Source organism: Acanthopagrus latus, chromosome 9 (genome assembly GCF_904848185.1).
Source record: "Acanthopagrus latus isolate v.2019 chromosome 9, fAcaLat1.1, whole genome shotgun sequence".
Taxonomy (NCBI): domain Eukaryota; kingdom Metazoa; phylum Chordata; class Actinopteri; order Spariformes; family Sparidae; genus Acanthopagrus; species Acanthopagrus latus.
In genome coordinates, this window is record NC_051047.1 from 25618783 (window position 1) to 25636303 (window position 17521).

Consider the following 17521-nt stretch of genomic DNA (forward strand, 5'->3'; position numbering starts at 1 on the left):
CGTGTCTTAACAGAACCAGCCTGGTGCTGCTCTGTTTACATTCTGATCCACGGGTTATATTTTTAAGGCAGTTTGAGGAATAAATTCCTCGTTAATCATCCTCATCCCACAGTGGAGGTTACAAGAAAAAAAAAAAAAAAGGGCAAACTCAGGGGAACTGAACAGGGAATTTCCAAATTGTGACATTCAAGAAGGCTTTGGCTCGTCGTGTATTTCCCCCGAGGTTGACTGAAGTTTCAGATGTCGGGACATCATTGTGTGAGCTACCGAGCCTTGTGATCTGTGTCTTTGTAAAGACCTTTGCCTTTTCTGTGTCAGACTTACTTACTGTTTCATACACACAGACTGAGTGGGTGTTAAAACCTGATGCTCACTAACTGCACACAGTAAATGTAACAGACAGACACAAACCCTAGAGACACAAACGCAGCTTGAAACCAGCTTTTCTGACCCTTTTTGTTACTGCACTCATACTTAAAAAATCCACCGTGAGTCCTTCACGTTTGAGGTACTTGTATCTTACTTGAGTGTATTTATCTCCTGCCTCTTTGTACGTCTACTCAACAACAACTCAGAGCCAAACATTGTACTTTATACTCCACCACATTTATTTGACAACTCTAGTTACCAGTTACTTTGCAGATGTAATTTGCTAATACAAAATATAACCAACAAAAAATGTATAAAATGTTAAAATAGATCAAATGTTACTGATCCCCGTTCATAAGCTTACCAGCTGATACTTAAACCACCTTTACTAGCTGCAACATTAAAGTGAGGAACAGAATAGCATGCTGGCTACATACTATAGAACTTTTTTACATTTGTTTTCCCACAAACAGGCAACTAACTAGACTGTTGATCGCTGTCGAAGCACAGATACCACGTGATCCCACCGGCGTTAAACTATTTGCTCACAGATCGTGTTAGAAGCCAGAAACAACTGAATTCTTAAACATAACATGAGCAAAACATTTTGGTCATAATGTTTTTAAGGAAAAGAGATCTTTTATCCAGCACCTTTCTACAAGCTTGTGAAATGATTTGTCTTCATGAAAATGTTTAAACTTTAAAACCTTGACTAAACGTCGAGCTGTTCCGGTGCCTTCATTCCTCGGACGTTTCTGTGTCACACATTGTTTTTGCCTTCGTGTTTTTGTTTCCTTGTCGTCTTTGTATGAGCGGTTATTTTTTCCAGTCGGCCACATGGTGATTTCAAGTCCGATGATTTTGGTGGAAATTATTGGGTGTGATGCTGTCAAACCTCTATGTGAGTAGATTTGGAGCTAGGGGGGCATTGGGGATCAGGGGGAACAAAAACAACTTGCTTTTAAAATGTAAAAAATCCGGATTCATTAAAGGCATTAGCACCCCGGACTAGAAAACCTCAAACTCCCTCAGCTGCGTGCTCACAAACCCCCAGAGGGGAACAGTTACATCAGGTCCCGCTCGCTTGTTTGCATGTGTGGCCGTAATGCATGTGAAATGTCATCTCCTCGCCATCTCTCTCAGATGATCCCCCCGCTTATTGATCGGTGCTTGCATTGACACTCCAGCGAAACTGACCTGACAGATATGGTCAATGGGAGAGTGCACTACACATAGTGGATTATAGATTTTTGTGCGGTTACATAACGAAAGAAACAAGGTAACTGAATGTCAGCTGTCAGATTGAATTAGCCAAAGGGAAGATAAGCCGTGCTTGTCAACAATTCAGATGTCGACATGCTCCAGTTTATGTTTTGTGTCCTTTCGGCATCACTCTGAATGATATCTGGCATCTAATGACAGAAGAAAACATATTCGTTCACTCTCTCTGTCAGCTGTTATTTGATAAATTTGATTTTTAGCACAGTCGAGGCCTGAGATGAAGTGTAATGACTTGACTGCTCCCCTGACTTTACCTTTGGTGCCACCATTAGTTTGACATTTCTGGCTTTTTATTGACAACTAATGGATGGACTGCTGTTAAACAGTGGGTGATTAATTTATGGTGCCCAGAGGATAAATAATTTGTTGATCCTCTGACTTTTTCCTGTAGCACCACCAGTACTTTGCTGTTGGGTAGATAACCATTAAATTTAAAAGGGTTTATGCAGAACATGGACGTCGGGGTAAACCGAGGCAGTTGTTGATAGTCAGGCTTTTTATCCAGATCTATAATGACACATTTAGATATATTTTTGTTGAGCGCTAATAAGCAAATGATGAACTTAGTCAGTGAAAAATGATAAATGCCATAATGTTGTAAGACGGTTGATTTTTGAGTCTCATTCCCAACTCATCAAATACTTTGAGGTTGTTGGAAGAGTCGACCAACATCATAAAAGTTCTTACAAATTGGACCACTAACACCATTATGTGGTTCATCCAATGAGTGTTGATGGTAATTGTAGTAAATTGAGCTACAAGCTATTTCAGCGTGGATTTAGCCTCCCGGCAGCTGCTTGTTCTCCTGTAGTGGTCGTGGTCGCTCTCTCAGTTTGCCTTGCCGCTTTATGTTGTTCACGTTGGACTATCATTGGAAGCTCCTTCAGTAAATTTCATTCAAAACCTACTACTTTCTTGGGCTATACAAGTGATATTTCTTGATAAATTTCAGCATTTAGCGATCACAGAGCATAGTGAAGTATAGCTTTTTAATCTTTTAATCTTTTAGTTGACCTGCAGAAGAGTTTCTGTCAGTGTCCACCAGCAAACAGAAACATACTTCTGACAGTAGGTTCGTTTATTAGCTGTGAAGCTCATTAGCTGTTGTAGCTGGAGTTTGCCACTGTTGTCATGTTATTATAGGTTTTCCAATTTCCTCATCCTCAGTTCTCAACCTTTAAAGAAAAAAAAAAAAAAAAAAAAAAAAGAAGAAGCTTAAAGGCTCCAGAATTACTACTTAATGGACCTCGGAGAAAGATTTCTTGGAGAACGGCTCTTGAAAAACTTTCACCTTGTACCTGTTTTAGTTTGATTTACTCAGAAAAATCCAAATCTCATCCCTGAGTTTCTGTGTACAAGCCTTCTGTGACACCGGTCCAGCCTTCCCTGTCTGGCTCAGTGACAGAAATCCGGTGTGGAAAAAATGCTGTGGCGTGATGACACTTCATTCTTCCTTCGGATGAGGCCAGAAGGTTACAGCGAGTAATCTAATAATACTGACATTTGTCGTGACCAAATGTGCATGAGATGGATTCGACACAAACAGAGCGACACAGCAGATGAACGTGGAGTAAGCCGGCCAGCGGACACTCTCAGCGGCACGCCGTCATGCGCTCATTCCGTCTCTCACAGCACTTTCCACATAAATTCCCAGCATGTCACTGGCTGCTTCCACTGGGGGGAAAAAAAACAAAAACTACTCATGTCATTAGAGTCATCACCAGGCGGAGATATCAGATTTACGACGTGGAAAGAAAACACACGGAGGTGCTGCTAGAATGTAGCTCATCGCTTTCTCAGAACGCTTTCAAGATCCTCTGGAAACGACCTCGAGCACAATTCAACTTCGGCGTCGCACCTCGTTCTTTTGTCCCCGCTGTGCTGTCGCGTCCAATCCGGGCGCCGTTTTATTGGACCTTGTGGACCTTAATGAGTGTGGTGATGTCACCATTGGACTGAGTGGTGATGTAATGAAACAGTGTTTGAAAAAAAAAAAAAAAAAAGAACTTGGCTGGTGCGACACACTAAATGCTTCTCCTTAAGAGGGAGAGAAACATGCTTGGACTCACATGTGTGAAGGCGTAGCTAATAGGGCTGCACAGATTAGTCTCTGGCTGTTCTTCTAATGTTCTAGTGCAAATATATCATTTTGAGAAATGACCGCGTCACTTCAGAATTTCTCGGAAGAGCTCTCTAATTAGCATAGCTCGAAAAATAGTTTGGATTTGGAAGGATGCTGCCGATGACTCTTCTAGATTTATGACCCTCGCTGCGAGTGCCTGAGTTAAAGCGCTTCAACATGTCGAGGGAACAGAAGGTAGAACCGACGGTGTGTTGGGGAAACAAGAGTCACAGCTGTGCCGCTCATTTCTAGAATCCAGAATGATCCTGCTGCCGTCTTAATTCACATACCTACTAATGATTGCAATCTTATTACAAGTTTAATTCACCTTCAGGCTGGAGAGATAATGAGTAGACACACATCCCTATTAAGTTTTCTGATGCTAAAGGTGAAATGATCTTAAATACTTGCAGCTAAAAGAACTTCATGGCCACACTGGAAACTCAAAGTGTCGATGAACAGCTTTTAATAAAAGATTTTGGCTTTAACCTCGTGTTGAGGATATGTAGTTAAACACACTTTATTGACATATATTGATACATCTGTGAAGTGCAAGTCTAGTTCAGCTGTTAAAGATGAAAATTTAGCCCTCCCATGTCAACACTTACAGTAATAAGATAAAAATGTAATTATGAGATAGACAGTCAAGATCTTTTGTTAAGTTTTCATAACTTTTAAGTGGAAATGTGATGGATGGCTGAATAGATGGATGGATGGATGGATGGATGGATTTTTGGATGGATGGATTTTTGGATGGATGGATGGATGGATGGATGGATGGATGGATGGGAAAATAAAGTACAATGTTGTAATGACAGTTGTCACTGTGAACATATTAGCATTATTAGTAAAGCCTAACCTCATACAGCTAACGTGTTAGCATGGCGGTAGATAGACTGACTCGCTATCTTGTATTTTTATCCCCCCTGCAGCCATCCGAGTGATCTGAAACACCGTTTCCACCGCCACCAGTCGTCCGGCAGTCTCCACAGCAGCTTCAATCACAACCACGTCCCGGACACCAGTCTGCCGCTGGTGGCCGAAGAGCACGACGAGAACCACGATAAAGGAGGCGTGTACGACCCCAAACAGGACGTGTTCGTCAGCCTGTTTGTAAGTTCACTCAGACTTTCCCTTAAAACACGAAACAATTAGTTTTCCTCTTTGGACAATAGTAAACAAAACCCTCAAAATTCGTGGCAGCTGCTTCTGTTTTGACAGATGGCCGCAGAAGAACTGGCACCTGCTGGTGAACTATTTCTTGCTGTCAGCTTATTATTGTGAAAACATAACTTAACGAAATGACTTTTACCCAGATAATATGTCATCACTTTGCAGCCTGAAATAAGCTGTTTAAAAAATATGATAGAAATATTAAAATATAAACGCAGAAGGGTTTTTTTTTTCTCTCCTGTGTTATGAATTATGACCTGGTGAATAGAAAGACATGCCAAGTGAAACACTGTGAAAACACGTGGGGGAAAAAATATTTTCCATGTGTGAAACAGAATGAAAAAAAAAATAAAAAACACAGACATCCAAACGCTTTGTCTTCCACGTGTGAAACCAAGAATTTATTTTTTCCCAGAAATGTTTTCTTTTTGTTGTTGTTTATGTGGGAAACAAGGTTTTGGAGTGAGATTTAAAAAAAAAAAAAACTGTTTTCCCACTCTGTTTCACACATGGACATTTTTATTTCCTCCTGAAACTTGGCTTCACACATTAAAAAAATAAATCGATAAATCATGGGTTTTCACAGATGGAAAATAGATAACAAAACTTAGAAAGATAACCCTGGGACATGATTTTTTTCACCAGTTCTGAAACCATAAACACAGAGAGAAAGTCTAAAAATACGTTGCATTTTTCTTTCACTTGGATCTGAAACAAATGCAAGTGCTGCAAATTTCCACGACGTTAAGCAGAGGCGCTCGTACCACTTTTGTCCACAGGGGGCGCCAGATTCAACAAAAATGAAAGATCCTCATAGCAGCTTTAACTCAACTGCAGCCTTTTTTTTTCCTGCACACCCCCTTTAATCTTTGTATCGATGTAAGAAGAGAAATCAAATCTGGGCGATGATTGACTGTGACACAGTTGAAACAGTGCAGGCAGACAGCACAGTAAATATACGATTTACCGAAGCCAAAGTCGGTGATTAACGCGTTCTGACATGAATCCACATGGATAATTGAACTCAGCTATCTGAATGGACAGAGATGAAAGCCACGCTGAGCTGTCTTGTTCTAGTTTATGGTTTGCATTAAGATCTGAGAATCAGCAGTAAGCACAGATTTAAGGATGATTACACTAAATTCCTGATGTGAGGCCCGTGGCTCCCTCGTTGTTCTTTGAAACGCCCCTCCATGAGGTCAGAAGTCGTGTAGGTAGTTCTTGAAGTCGGAGAGAGCGAGCCCTCTCCGTGCCACATGTGCCGAATTATGTTCTTAGTCAGCTTACAGGTGCTTCTAGTTAAAGCTTCTTGATGCATTAACTGTGAAAACTTAAATGTTCCCCCGTGGCTTAAAATGTTGGCAAATTTGAAAACAGCCTATTAATCATGCTCGGTCATGAAGAGGCAGTCGTCCATTTGTGCTGGTTACAATGTAACTCTAAAGTCGTATTAGATAATAAGTGCTCATATACATTCCCACAATACATCCACGTTTATTGGTCCCACGCTGGGTTGATGGTGTCACATCGTGTTGGTTGGAACAACAGTGTGATTTTTTTGTTTTGTTCTGTTGCTCCTCCAAGAAATCTCTCCACCCTCTGCCCCCGGAGAGCCATCCAGCTGCAGCCAGATCGATGAAGCTCCTCGCCAAGATTCCCAAAGACGCTGAAGCTGTCATTGTTTTAGTTGGTAAGCTCGGGGAGCTCCCACACAGTGGATTAGCTAGAAAAAAGGGAAGGCATTATGTCTCTTCTCTTTCCTCTGTTTTTATAACCTGCAAAGATGTGAATCTGCTTGTTGTGAAATCACCATTTAAAAACACTGAATTACATCATTACATCACCGTAGTCATAGTTAAAAGGTATATTTCCCTGTGTGCACTGGGTGATGAGTGTACTCATAACTAAAGTGCAGTCGTTGATTGTGTTAAGGCTGCGTTGAGTTCCTGGAGCAGCCGGCCATGGCCTTCGTCAGGCTGAGCGACGCCGTCCTCCTGGAGTCGGTGCTCGAGGTCCCCGTCCCAGTTCGCTTTCTCTTCGTACTGCTCGGTCCAAGTCAGGCCAACGTGGACTACCACGAGATCGGACGCTCCTTCTCCACTCTCATGTCTGACAAGGTAGATATACAGTAAATACTTAAAGATGTGAAAACCACTTAACAAACAGATGATTTAGTGCCGAGTCCCAAAAAAAAGCAAAGCAAACTGTTGAATACTGTCATTTATTTTCTTGATTTTAAGGAGAAAAAAGAAGCTGATCATCACTCTTTAAAATAATTGTTGAAACAGACCTTAAAAGAACCACAGCAGTGAGGCTCCTCTCAGTACTAACAGATGCTGTAATATATACACAGTTATAAACGGTAGACCAGATCCTTTGAGCTCCAGCGACCTTTCTTAAGCTTCTGTTGATGACATCCAGTTGTATTTGGCTGTAGAGTTTCCACGAGGTGGCCTACTTTGCCGACGACAGACAGGACCTCCTGAACGGTATCAATGAATTCTTGGACTGCAGCATCGTCATTCCACCCTCAGACGTGGAGGGCAAGGACCTCCTGAAGACGGTGGCTGACTTCCAGAAGCAGATGCTGCGCAAGAGGAAGGAAAGAGAGCTGAAGAGGCACCAGTCCATATGTGGAGTGGAGCCGAACAACAAAGGTACTCTGTCAAGTCCCCGAAACGAGACTCCTTTCCACGCCAAATCCTCAATTCCTCAGTTTGAAGGCGGCACCTGTGATCCTGCAGGAGATGTTAGACCTCCACTGCAAACAGAGATCGATCACAAAAAGTCTGACTTCTCTAAACTGTGTGCAGAGCACTCCCTAAATTTGTATTGTTAAAATAGATGTGACAACAAAACAGTTTCACACCTCAGTATTTCAACAAGTTGACTTTATTAGATTCTATCATGTAGAAAAGCTTGTTGAGGACATGATTGATTCTTTAAAGCTGCAATCCGCCTGTTAAAAGGTCTAAACATTTTTACATATATAACTTAACATTATTCACTAAAGAGTCTGAGTTATAGACTGTTCCTCAAGACATGCATTGCCATAAAAGCTGATACCACCACTAGAGGGCGCCAAAGACAGTTTGACTCCTACATAAAAAGGAATAAAGACGGTATTTTTCATCTCTCAGCACTTTCCAGATTCCCTGAATCATCACTCAGCCGCAGACCTTCAAACTATTATTTTTGCAGTAACTTCCTGAAACAGCTGGACACATTTGCTGGGGACTATTTTCAGCTGCGGTTTAATATACTCTAATGCAGTATTTATGGCACAGGGTTGCAACTAACTTTTATCTATCTCTTGATTAATTGTTTAGTTGTTTGGTCTTTAAAATGTTAGAAAATGGTGAAAAAATGTTGATCATTGTTTCCTAAAAGTCGAGACGTTGTCCCTGAATGTCTCGTTTTGTCCTCAACACAGAAGATTTTCACTTTACTGTCACAGAGGTTTAAAGTAACCAGACAACATTCACATTTTTAAATGCTGATGTTGATGATTAATTTGATAGTTGAAAATATATCCACGTATTGATTAATCTCATAGCAACTTTGCGCCTTTTTACATTTTGGGACATTACATATTGTGTCTTTGGTCTTTGCTGTCGACTCGTGTGGTCATTCAGTTAATTGTGACACTAGTGGTTGTTTATGTAATGGATGCTGTCACAACCCCCCTCAGAGGTGAACCTCGAGGAGGAGGAGGAGGGGGACCAGGAGGTGGACCCTCTGAAGCGCTCAGGGATCCCTTTCGGAGGCCTGATCCACGACATCCGCCGCCGCTACCCGCACTACGTCAGCGACCTGAAGGACTCCCTGGACATGCAGTGCGTCGCCGCCGTCATCTTCATCTATTTTGCCGCACTGTCGCCCACCATTACCTTCGGAGGCCTGCTGGGTAAACTGACCCTACAAGAAACACAACCATGTGGATGTCGTTCTGATAACTGTGCCCTGAAGATGTCTATTCCCTCACAGGAGAGAAAACGGAGGGCCTGATGGGAGTGACGGAGCTTATCGTGTCGACCGCAACTCTTGGAGTTATATTCTCGCTGCTCGCTGGTCAGCCACTCCTCATCATCGGCTTCTCAGGACCCTTACTGGTGTTTGAAGAGGCCTACTACAAGGTACGTCAGCTGAAAACATAGGACAGGAGTAATACGATTGTCCCCGCCAATATTCAGCATTGTTTTTGAAACTTTAAAATGAATGTAGTCATCACTCTGTGGTCTCGCGATGCATTGGATTGGGTTTAATGTCACGGTCACACTGAGAGCAGAACAGGTGGACCCAAATGCAGGAGGCGGATCAATGATGAGTGTTTTAGGTCACAAATACATGTAGTACAAGTAAAGGTCTTTAAGTATTTGTACTTTAAAAAAGGTCCCTGGTTAACACAGTCACCAACACTTCTGTGTCTCTCAGTTCTGTCAGGCCCACAACTACGAGTACCTGACCGGTCGGGTGTGGATCGGGTTCTGGCTCATCTTCATCGTCCTGGTCATCGTGGCAGCGGAGGGCAGCTTCTTGGTTCGCTACATCTCCCCCTTCACCCAGGAGATCTTCGCCTTCCTCATCTCCCTCATCTTCATCTACGAGACCTTTTCAAAGCTCATTAAGGTCAAAAACTGTTTCCTACACATCTCCCCGTCAAAACTTCTGACTCATTTACTATGATCAATTTTACATTATTAGTTAAATTGATAACATCCAAGAATTAGATCAAATCATTTTCCATATCCTGCGAGATCACAGTCAGTCCACAGAGGGTAAACTGAGCCTCTCCTCTTGTTTCCAGGTGTTTCAGGAGCATCCGCTGATGGCGATGTACCCCACCGACACCACCGTCAATGCTAAATTTCAACAGTTTGACCAGATGTTCAACCAGCCCAACACCGCTCTTCTGTCCCTGGTCCTCATGATGGGCACTTTCTTTGTCGCCTTCTTCCTCAGGAAATTTAGAAACAGTCGCTTTCTAGGTGGCAAGGTAAACACTTTAAACTCAGGCGTCTCAGGGTGCTCTGTGGAGTCAAGATGTGCGTCTCCATGTGACTCATGTTTGGGTTTCTCGATTTTCCACAGGCCAGAAGAATCATCGGTGACTTTGGCATTCCCATCTCGATCTTGGTGTCGGTGTTGGTGGATTACAGCATTACTGACACTTACACTCAGGTAACTGGAACACCTTCAGTCACAGCAACTGATGGAGTGCATCTTCTATTATAGCTCCAACAAAAGTGCTTAAACATTGTTTTTATTTACTTTTTTTTAGAAACTTAACGTGCCGTCGGGCTTCTCGGTCACCTCCCCTGACAAGAGAGGTTGGTTCATCAGCCCGTTCGGTGACAAGCAGCCGTTTCCCACCTGGATGATGGGAGCGTCTATCGTTCCTGCTCTTCTCGTCTTCATCCTCATCTTCATGGAAACTCAGATCACTTCGTACGTACAGCGTGATCATCTACAGGCGTCGTATGCTTGTTTTTTGTTCGCTGAATTTCAGCTTTTTAAAATCGTTTCCCATGTTTTCCTCCGATCCGTCAGATTGATCGTCAGCAAGAAGGAGCGTCGCCTGGTCAAAGGCTCAGGCTTCCACCTGGATCTCCTGCTCATCGTCATCCTGGGTGCCATCTGTCCTCTGTTCGGCCTGCCATGGCTCACGGCGGCCACCGTGCGCTCCGTCACTCACGTCAACGCCCTCACCGTCATGAGCAAAGCCACGGCGCCTGGAGAGAAGCCCATGATCCAGGAGGTGAAGGAGCAGAGGCTGACCGGGCTTCTGGTGGCTGTTCTTGTTGGTAAGAGGGAAGAGAAGAATGGAAGTTCAGGAGTTCAACTATTGTTCAGATTCTGTTTGTCACTGGATTTGCACACCTGCCACAAAGGTGTGCATGGAGCTTTATTGAGAGTGATACATCAAGAGCTCAGCTGGGTGGAGCCTTTATTAGCCTTTACACAATATCAGATATCTGATGTGTTGGTGTTTCCAGTGTGGCCAGATAAAGACTTCCTGTTCCATGCAGTGGTCACTGTTTACAGACCAGTCAGCACTTTGAGATGTGAGACTGAGCGGGAATTTTTGGTTCTTGGCCTGAAATGATACGTCTAATTTTGCTGACTCCTGTGGGAGACCTGATGCCCTTTATATTATTTATCACTGCTCGCTTCATAAGTACTACGATAGGATGAAAAGCTCGACAGGCAGAGCAACAGTTGCAAAACAGTGATGACCCAGATGCAGGTAGGCAAACAAAAAGTCACCTGTAATGAGCAAAATCAAAAAGAGTGACCAACAAAAGACGGGCAAAGGAATCAACAGCGCCAGAGACTGGACTTTAATACAAAGTCAACTAACGAGAGGAGGAGGTGCAGGTGGAGAGAGGCGGAGAAACACAGGTGAAGGGAATGAAGAGGGGAAAACAGGAGAGCAGAGGAGGAGCTGAACTCTGGGAACAGGGCTGATGAAGCTGATGCAAGACAGGTGTGGAGGGAAAACACAACAGAAAACACACATACATGAAATGAGACAACAAAAACATAACTGAAAACATTACATTCAATTTCAGACACTCAGCCCCCATAAATATAACACACTGACCCTCTAAATTCCATAAAATAGTTTCTTTTAAAATCAATAAATGATTTGAATAAATCCCACAGCTGGAGAAAAAAGTGCGATGTGATCTACCGAACTGATCCGATCTGACAAACTCCAGAACATCTACGATATTTTACTGGTCATGGACTTTCTTGCTGACATCTCCAGGCAGTGGTTTGTTTTGGAGTGTCACAGCTCCTCAGAAAGTATAACTGTCTCAAACTTCTTTTATATTCTGCTTACGAATCATCTTCCAACTGAACTGAAACAAGCTGCATTTCCAACAGAAAATTTCTTGAACACGTCTGAGTTTTTTTATCCTCTGGACTGTTGCACCAGCAGAATATCTTGTTTCAATTAAGGTAGACTTCCCACAGTAGACTTAAGTATGATCCAGTTTGGGTACACAACCATAATGACTCACGGTGCCTGAGCTTTGCTTGATTGAAACGCTGCGTGGATTAGGAATGAGACTTTTTCGGATTAGCCGGAGTCTCAACCATCGCAGCTGAGCACAGAACATGTTTCAAATCAGCAGCGTTGACAGCGTGTTGGTTTCTGCTCGTGTACGTAACGTCTCACGTTTAACCTCCATCCTTGCCCCCGCCAGGTATGTCCATAGTGATGACGGACGTGCTCCGGCTCATCCCCCTGGCCGTGCTCTTTGGCATCTTCCTCTACATGGGGGTCACGTCTCTGACGGGCATCCAGCTGTACGAGCGCATCACACTCATGGTCACGCCCGCCAAGCATCACCCCGACCACATCTACGTCACCAAGGTAACACGCGCAGTCGCGATGTTTGCATGCCCTCGCAGGGTTTATTATTAGTGGTGGGACGGAGGAGCCAAACCCAGCAGAGCGGCGACTGCAAGCAGGCCGCGTTTCTGCAGCCTCAGTTTGAAAGAATAACCAGATTATTCAGACCCGTGAGTGCATGATACACGAACATGATCCCGGCCTTGGACTCCTTCACATCCAGTAAACTGTCAGTTCTTCACCAGCAGAGAATTACAAGCCGAGTGAGGAGTTTTTCTGGCGCTACTTCCACCGACTTCCAAGATGCTGAAGAGAGGAAAAACGCTGCCGAGTTTTGACCCCAAACGCAGCGTTTCCCCCCCGACCGTTGAAGAGAAACACAGTTTGTTTTCTCTCCAGCTGGTCACGGTTGGATTTAGCTTCTCCGTATGATCATCAATAATGGAAGAGTAGAAGAAACCGGTGTCATTCTAACTGCTAACTCACACTAGCTTGGCAACAACCTGCACAATTATCAGAAACCTGAATAAGGTGTTTACATACTGTGGCAGCATTTCTCTTTAACCAGCGTATCAGTGTTTCCTGAAACCTGGACAAAGGGTTCATCCACGCTGTTAAACCAGAACAAGGCCTGGGGTTTTTTAGGTCTGACGGTCAGTAGGAGGAATGATTGCAACAAGGAAAACCTGTTTCACTTAAAATAAAATCCTTTAAGCAAAGCTGAGGGGGGAAATGATAGATGTACAGCAGCTAAATCAATCTTTGAAAGCAAAAAAAATAGAAAAAGAAACATTTTAAATTGGAGACAGATGGAGGGATGACATAAAAACGGCAGCAGATTAGTTAGAAGCCATGAAAACGTGGTGGAATCGTGTTCAACACATTACAGGACGATCCTAAAGAAGCACGACACAGCTGCTTTTATGAACATTACATATTTGTATATTCAATCTTTGAGGCAAATACAGAATTCATTCAAATAAATAGGCTAGTAAATGAAAACATAGTCATTAAAACAGAGGTGAACAAACAGAAGTCACAATTATAAAAGTCACATGAGCTGCTTCATGTTATAATTGTCTTCCAGTTGAGCCTTTGGCCTGATTACCAACACTTATTGAAAGAAAATCCATAAAGCTCCTTATTTGCAGCTTTTCTTTGGGGTTGTTTAACGATAGACAAAAAAGAAAAACAAGTCTAAAGTTTGTTTCTAAGTTGATACAGGAGCAGACACAAATGGATCAATACCTGACGTGCTGACATTGACACTTGGGTGAAGAGAATCAATTCCCAAAAACAGGATCCACTCATGCAAACTGCACATGAACACTCGTCTGTCGCTCTTGTGTCCATGCAGGCAGTCGTCACTTGTGTGACAGCACCATTAAATTGAATTATATCATCAGGGTTTTCACATGTTTTTGATTCAAAACAGGAGAAAATATCTTTTGTAAATCTGTGTTCACAAGCAGCCTCAGAATTCTGCTCTCACTCTGTAAATCATGACGTCTAACAGCATCTGTCGCAACACTAGTCATTCTCACACTGACTTTACTCGGTACTGGATTGGAAACAAGGTTGCGGTTCATGAAAAACTTGGGAAAAAAGTCAGGAAAGGTTTACAGGAAGTTGCATATTTGACACAAATCATTGGACGCAGGATTTTCCACTAGATGGAGCCAAAAACTTGTGATATTTCCTTGATGCTGGGGAGCAGATTGTGTTCAGAGTGTTTGATGAGTCTGTTGTGTGGGCGATGGTCTGCTGGTGTTCTGTCCATTAACCGCCACACGTGTGTTGCTGCTGCAGGTGAAGACATGGCGCATGAACATGTTCACCCTGACGCAGCTGGCGTGCATCGTGGCCCTGTGGGTAGTCAAGTCCACCGTGGCCTCCCTGGCGTTCCCCTTCGTCCTCATCATGACGGTGCCGCTGCGCCGCCTCATTCTCTCCAGGATCTTCGAGGAACGCGAGCTCCAGGCGGTAGGTTGGCTCGCACAGATACTCCGGGGAATGTTTGAGTCTTTGCCACGATAATCTGATCCCACAAAAACCTCCAGATAGTTATTTTACAGCAGATTTAACGTGAGATGGATGTCAGCCCGCTTTGAAATCTGTCAAACGTCTCTTAAAGAAAATGCTACAAATGATTTTCTCCTCTGTGATCAGGGACGGCTTCCTCTTCCAAATATTTTCGAACGATATGCAAATATTTCTCTTTGCTCCGTCCTCTGACCATAGAGAGATACACAGCTCGTCCTGAAGCGGGGCTCCGTTGTTTTCTTGGTTAGATCCCCCAAAACCCATACATGTCATCACTGTCAGATTAAAACCTTCCATTTCCAAAATGTTCACTTTTGCAGGAGCTTGAATAAACAGCTTTGTTCTTAACTTGACCACCAATCGCGTCACGTTCATCCAAAGGTCTCACGAACCCGAAGAACTGCCTCAAACTACTGAGGACACTGAGATGAAGTTAAATGACCTAAATTGGATCGGATTGGAAATGTTTGCTGCCTACAGACACGGTAGTTTGGTTCATATGATCCAGACTGGGCTTTGTACAAATGAACCAAGAGCTGCAAGCATTGAAGAGCTGGAGCTAGCTGAATTAAAGGACTAGTTCTACAGTTTTTGTAAATACTTGATTTGTATTCAGAGGTCTGTTTGCTAAAGAGGAAACTACCACCGGCAGTCGGCTAACTCATATTTCTTCATACCAAAACATAGTCACATGAACTATTCGAAAGTTATGACCCATCCATAGATTAAATGAATGAAATGCAACATGATATTAACTGATCTTGAGCGGGAATAAGCTGTTTCTTTAACCTTCAAACCGAGGGGGCTTCAGTCAGCCCCTTTAATCCAAGCTAAGTTAGCTAGCTGCTGGCTGTGGCTTACGATTTCGACATTCCCAAAGTGTCAAACATTCAGATCCACCAGAGTACCCCTGAAAGCAAGACCCACCTTATATAACACGTTCTCAGTCCGAGTCCCCTGTGTGAAACTATCCTCAGGTGCTTTGGGTGAAAACGACTGAACATAATTTATCTTCCCGCAGCTGGATTGCGACGAGGATTCCCCCAACTTCGACGAAGACGGACGAGACGAGTACAACGAGATTCACATGCTTGTGTAAATTCAAACCGGTCCCCGGCACAAGACGACTTCCTCTCATCCTCCAGCTCTGACCAATCGGAGCGAGCCTCAGTTGTCTGTGGGTAGCGGTGACGAAAGCGAGAGGAGGCTAACGTCACAGTGTTTTGTAAAATATTCAAAAAGCTATAGCTGGATAATCACCTCTTACCTTTGTTTGTTAAAGAGCACACCTAATGTTAGATCTCTGTGGTGGCGTCGTGTTAAAACCCCCCCGAAGATGTTTATCGTGCCAGACACCTGAAAAACAGCTCTGAGCAGCCGACCTGAACTGGACGATGCAAATCTAGCAAAAAAAATAATAAAATAAACAACTTTTTGTCCTAGTTATCCCTTTAATTACTCTGCAGGTTCTGGGCATAAGTGCAATGATGATGGTGACCTCTGGGACTACAGCAGGCTGGGTGATATATATTTTTTTTGTCTTGAAAGTGGGAAGCCGGGTCAATTTGCTTTCATTTCAGTTCATTCGGGGAGCAGATTGTCCCCGAAACTCGTAAATGTTCAGGCGAATTGACCCTAAATCTCAAAGCCCTGAGCTCCACTGCCTACACTCTGTAGCTTAGCTGCCGTTTTCCTTTATACTACTGCCATTGCCTATAGGTTGCAATGATGTGCAAACAAGGAGTTAAGTAGTCCTTTTCCCTTTCTGTACAGACTTTTAGTAATGAGCACTTTGACTGGGCAAAAGTTCACTTTTGTCGCTGCCAACCGAGCTCCCCTGGCACGAAGCCTCTCCTCTAAATGTAGTCTCCCCTCGAAGCCAAAATCTGTACAGAGACTGTGCGAGCCTCCTCCAGGGGTGTTCCTGTACTTTGTTAGGTGTTTAATGCCCGACACAACCAGTCCACTGACCCCGTTATTGTGACCTTGGATGTAATAAGTAAATAGCTGACATGGTCTCAACCTTATTTTTCTACTTTTGTCGTATCTATTTATTCTGTGACAGTTGGACTTCACGCCACGCCAGATCTCTCGGTGATGTTCAGACTCCGACTTTAAGAAAATGGTGTGAAATTTTTTTAAAAAAAGGAACACAGTGTAGGTGGACACATTCAGAAAACAGGGAGTTTGTCGTTATTCATGGGTTCCTTTCATCTTCTCTGCAATATTTCCATCGCGCGGCGCATTCTTCTCACTGATGTCATGAATAATATAATAACACACTCGACTGGAAAAGCATAGAAAACTAAGCAAAACACACAAGCAGTGAGAACGCCGGGGAACAGTTGAGTGTTGGCAGAACGTATGAATGATGCATTGTACAGTTAGACTGTGAAGCTTTGGAATTATAATGTACCATCTGTGTTCAGAGTTGTTTTTGAAAATGCCCAGAGATTTAGTTTTCACCTCCCTATATTTTTGAGCCCACTATAGAATTTTAATTACCGCTCAGACGCTTACACTCCGCAGTGTTTTCAGAAACCTTTCTTCTGTCACACAGAGACACCAGTTGGTGGCACAAAATTTCACGAGAGAGATAATTATTCAGTAACAAGCGCGTGTGACGCTCATGTTGGAGAAGAAGTGGAAGAAACTGATGTAGATTCCACTGAAATACTTCATTTTGGAGATAGAAGGAGTGTTTCTGGGATGGTTTTGTATAATAAAGTTTTGTAAAAATAAAAAATATATAAATATATATAGAGAGATATACAGATATAGATATATATGGTAGTAAAAGATCAGATTATCAGCAGATGCTCTGTAAGCTGGCAGTATCTCCACAGTACAATGGACCTACTTGACTCGTGGTGGCTGATGGCATGAGAGTACCTGAAAGGTGCTTAATAGAAAAGGATTAACACATTTCTGCAGCAGCCCGAACACCAGAATCAATGTTGCAATGCGGCGCAAAGTAGGTTTCTGCAAACCACGGATATGTTGAAGCTTTCTTTAGGTGAGCTTGTGGTCTGGTCGGGTTGAGGGACTCTGAGCTTGGTTGTGATTAGGTAAAAGATCGTTTACATGGATCCAAATGTTGAAAAAGCATCTCAAACCATGGTCCCCCCAACAAATCTTCAAACCTAAACGATTTAAAAGGTTGATAGTAA

At 43.2% G+C, this 17521-nt stretch overlaps 1 protein-coding gene across 4 annotated transcripts in view; it reads left to right on the forward strand.

The window, feature by feature from the left end:
• slc4a3 (solute carrier family 4 member 3) overlaps positions 1-16005 on the forward strand; it is a 51712-nt gene extending 35707 nt beyond the window's left edge. For all 4 annotated transcript variants that reach the window (XM_037109223.1, XM_037109227.1, XM_037109224.1 and 1 more), the window contains exons 10-23: positions 4705-4885; positions 6530-6635; positions 6878-7062; positions 7383-7602; positions 8637-8852; positions 8933-9081; positions 9380-9574; positions 9753-9941; positions 10037-10126; positions 10227-10393; positions 10496-10749; positions 12160-12329; positions 14118-14291; positions 15373-16005. In XM_037109223.1, the coding sequence (XP_036965118.1) occupies positions 4705-4885; positions 6530-6635; positions 6878-7062; positions 7383-7602; positions 8637-8852; positions 8933-9081; positions 9380-9574; positions 9753-9941; positions 10037-10126; positions 10227-10393; positions 10496-10749; positions 12160-12329; positions 14118-14291; positions 15373-15450 (2374 nt within the window). In that variant the 3' untranslated portion in view covers positions 15451-16005. The remainder of the gene's footprint in view (positions 1-4704; positions 4886-6529; positions 6636-6877; positions 7063-7382; positions 7603-8636; positions 8853-8932; positions 9082-9379; positions 9575-9752; positions 9942-10036; positions 10127-10226; positions 10394-10495; positions 10750-12159; positions 12330-14117; positions 14292-15372) is intronic.
• Positions 16006-17521: the final 1516 nt, after the last annotated feature.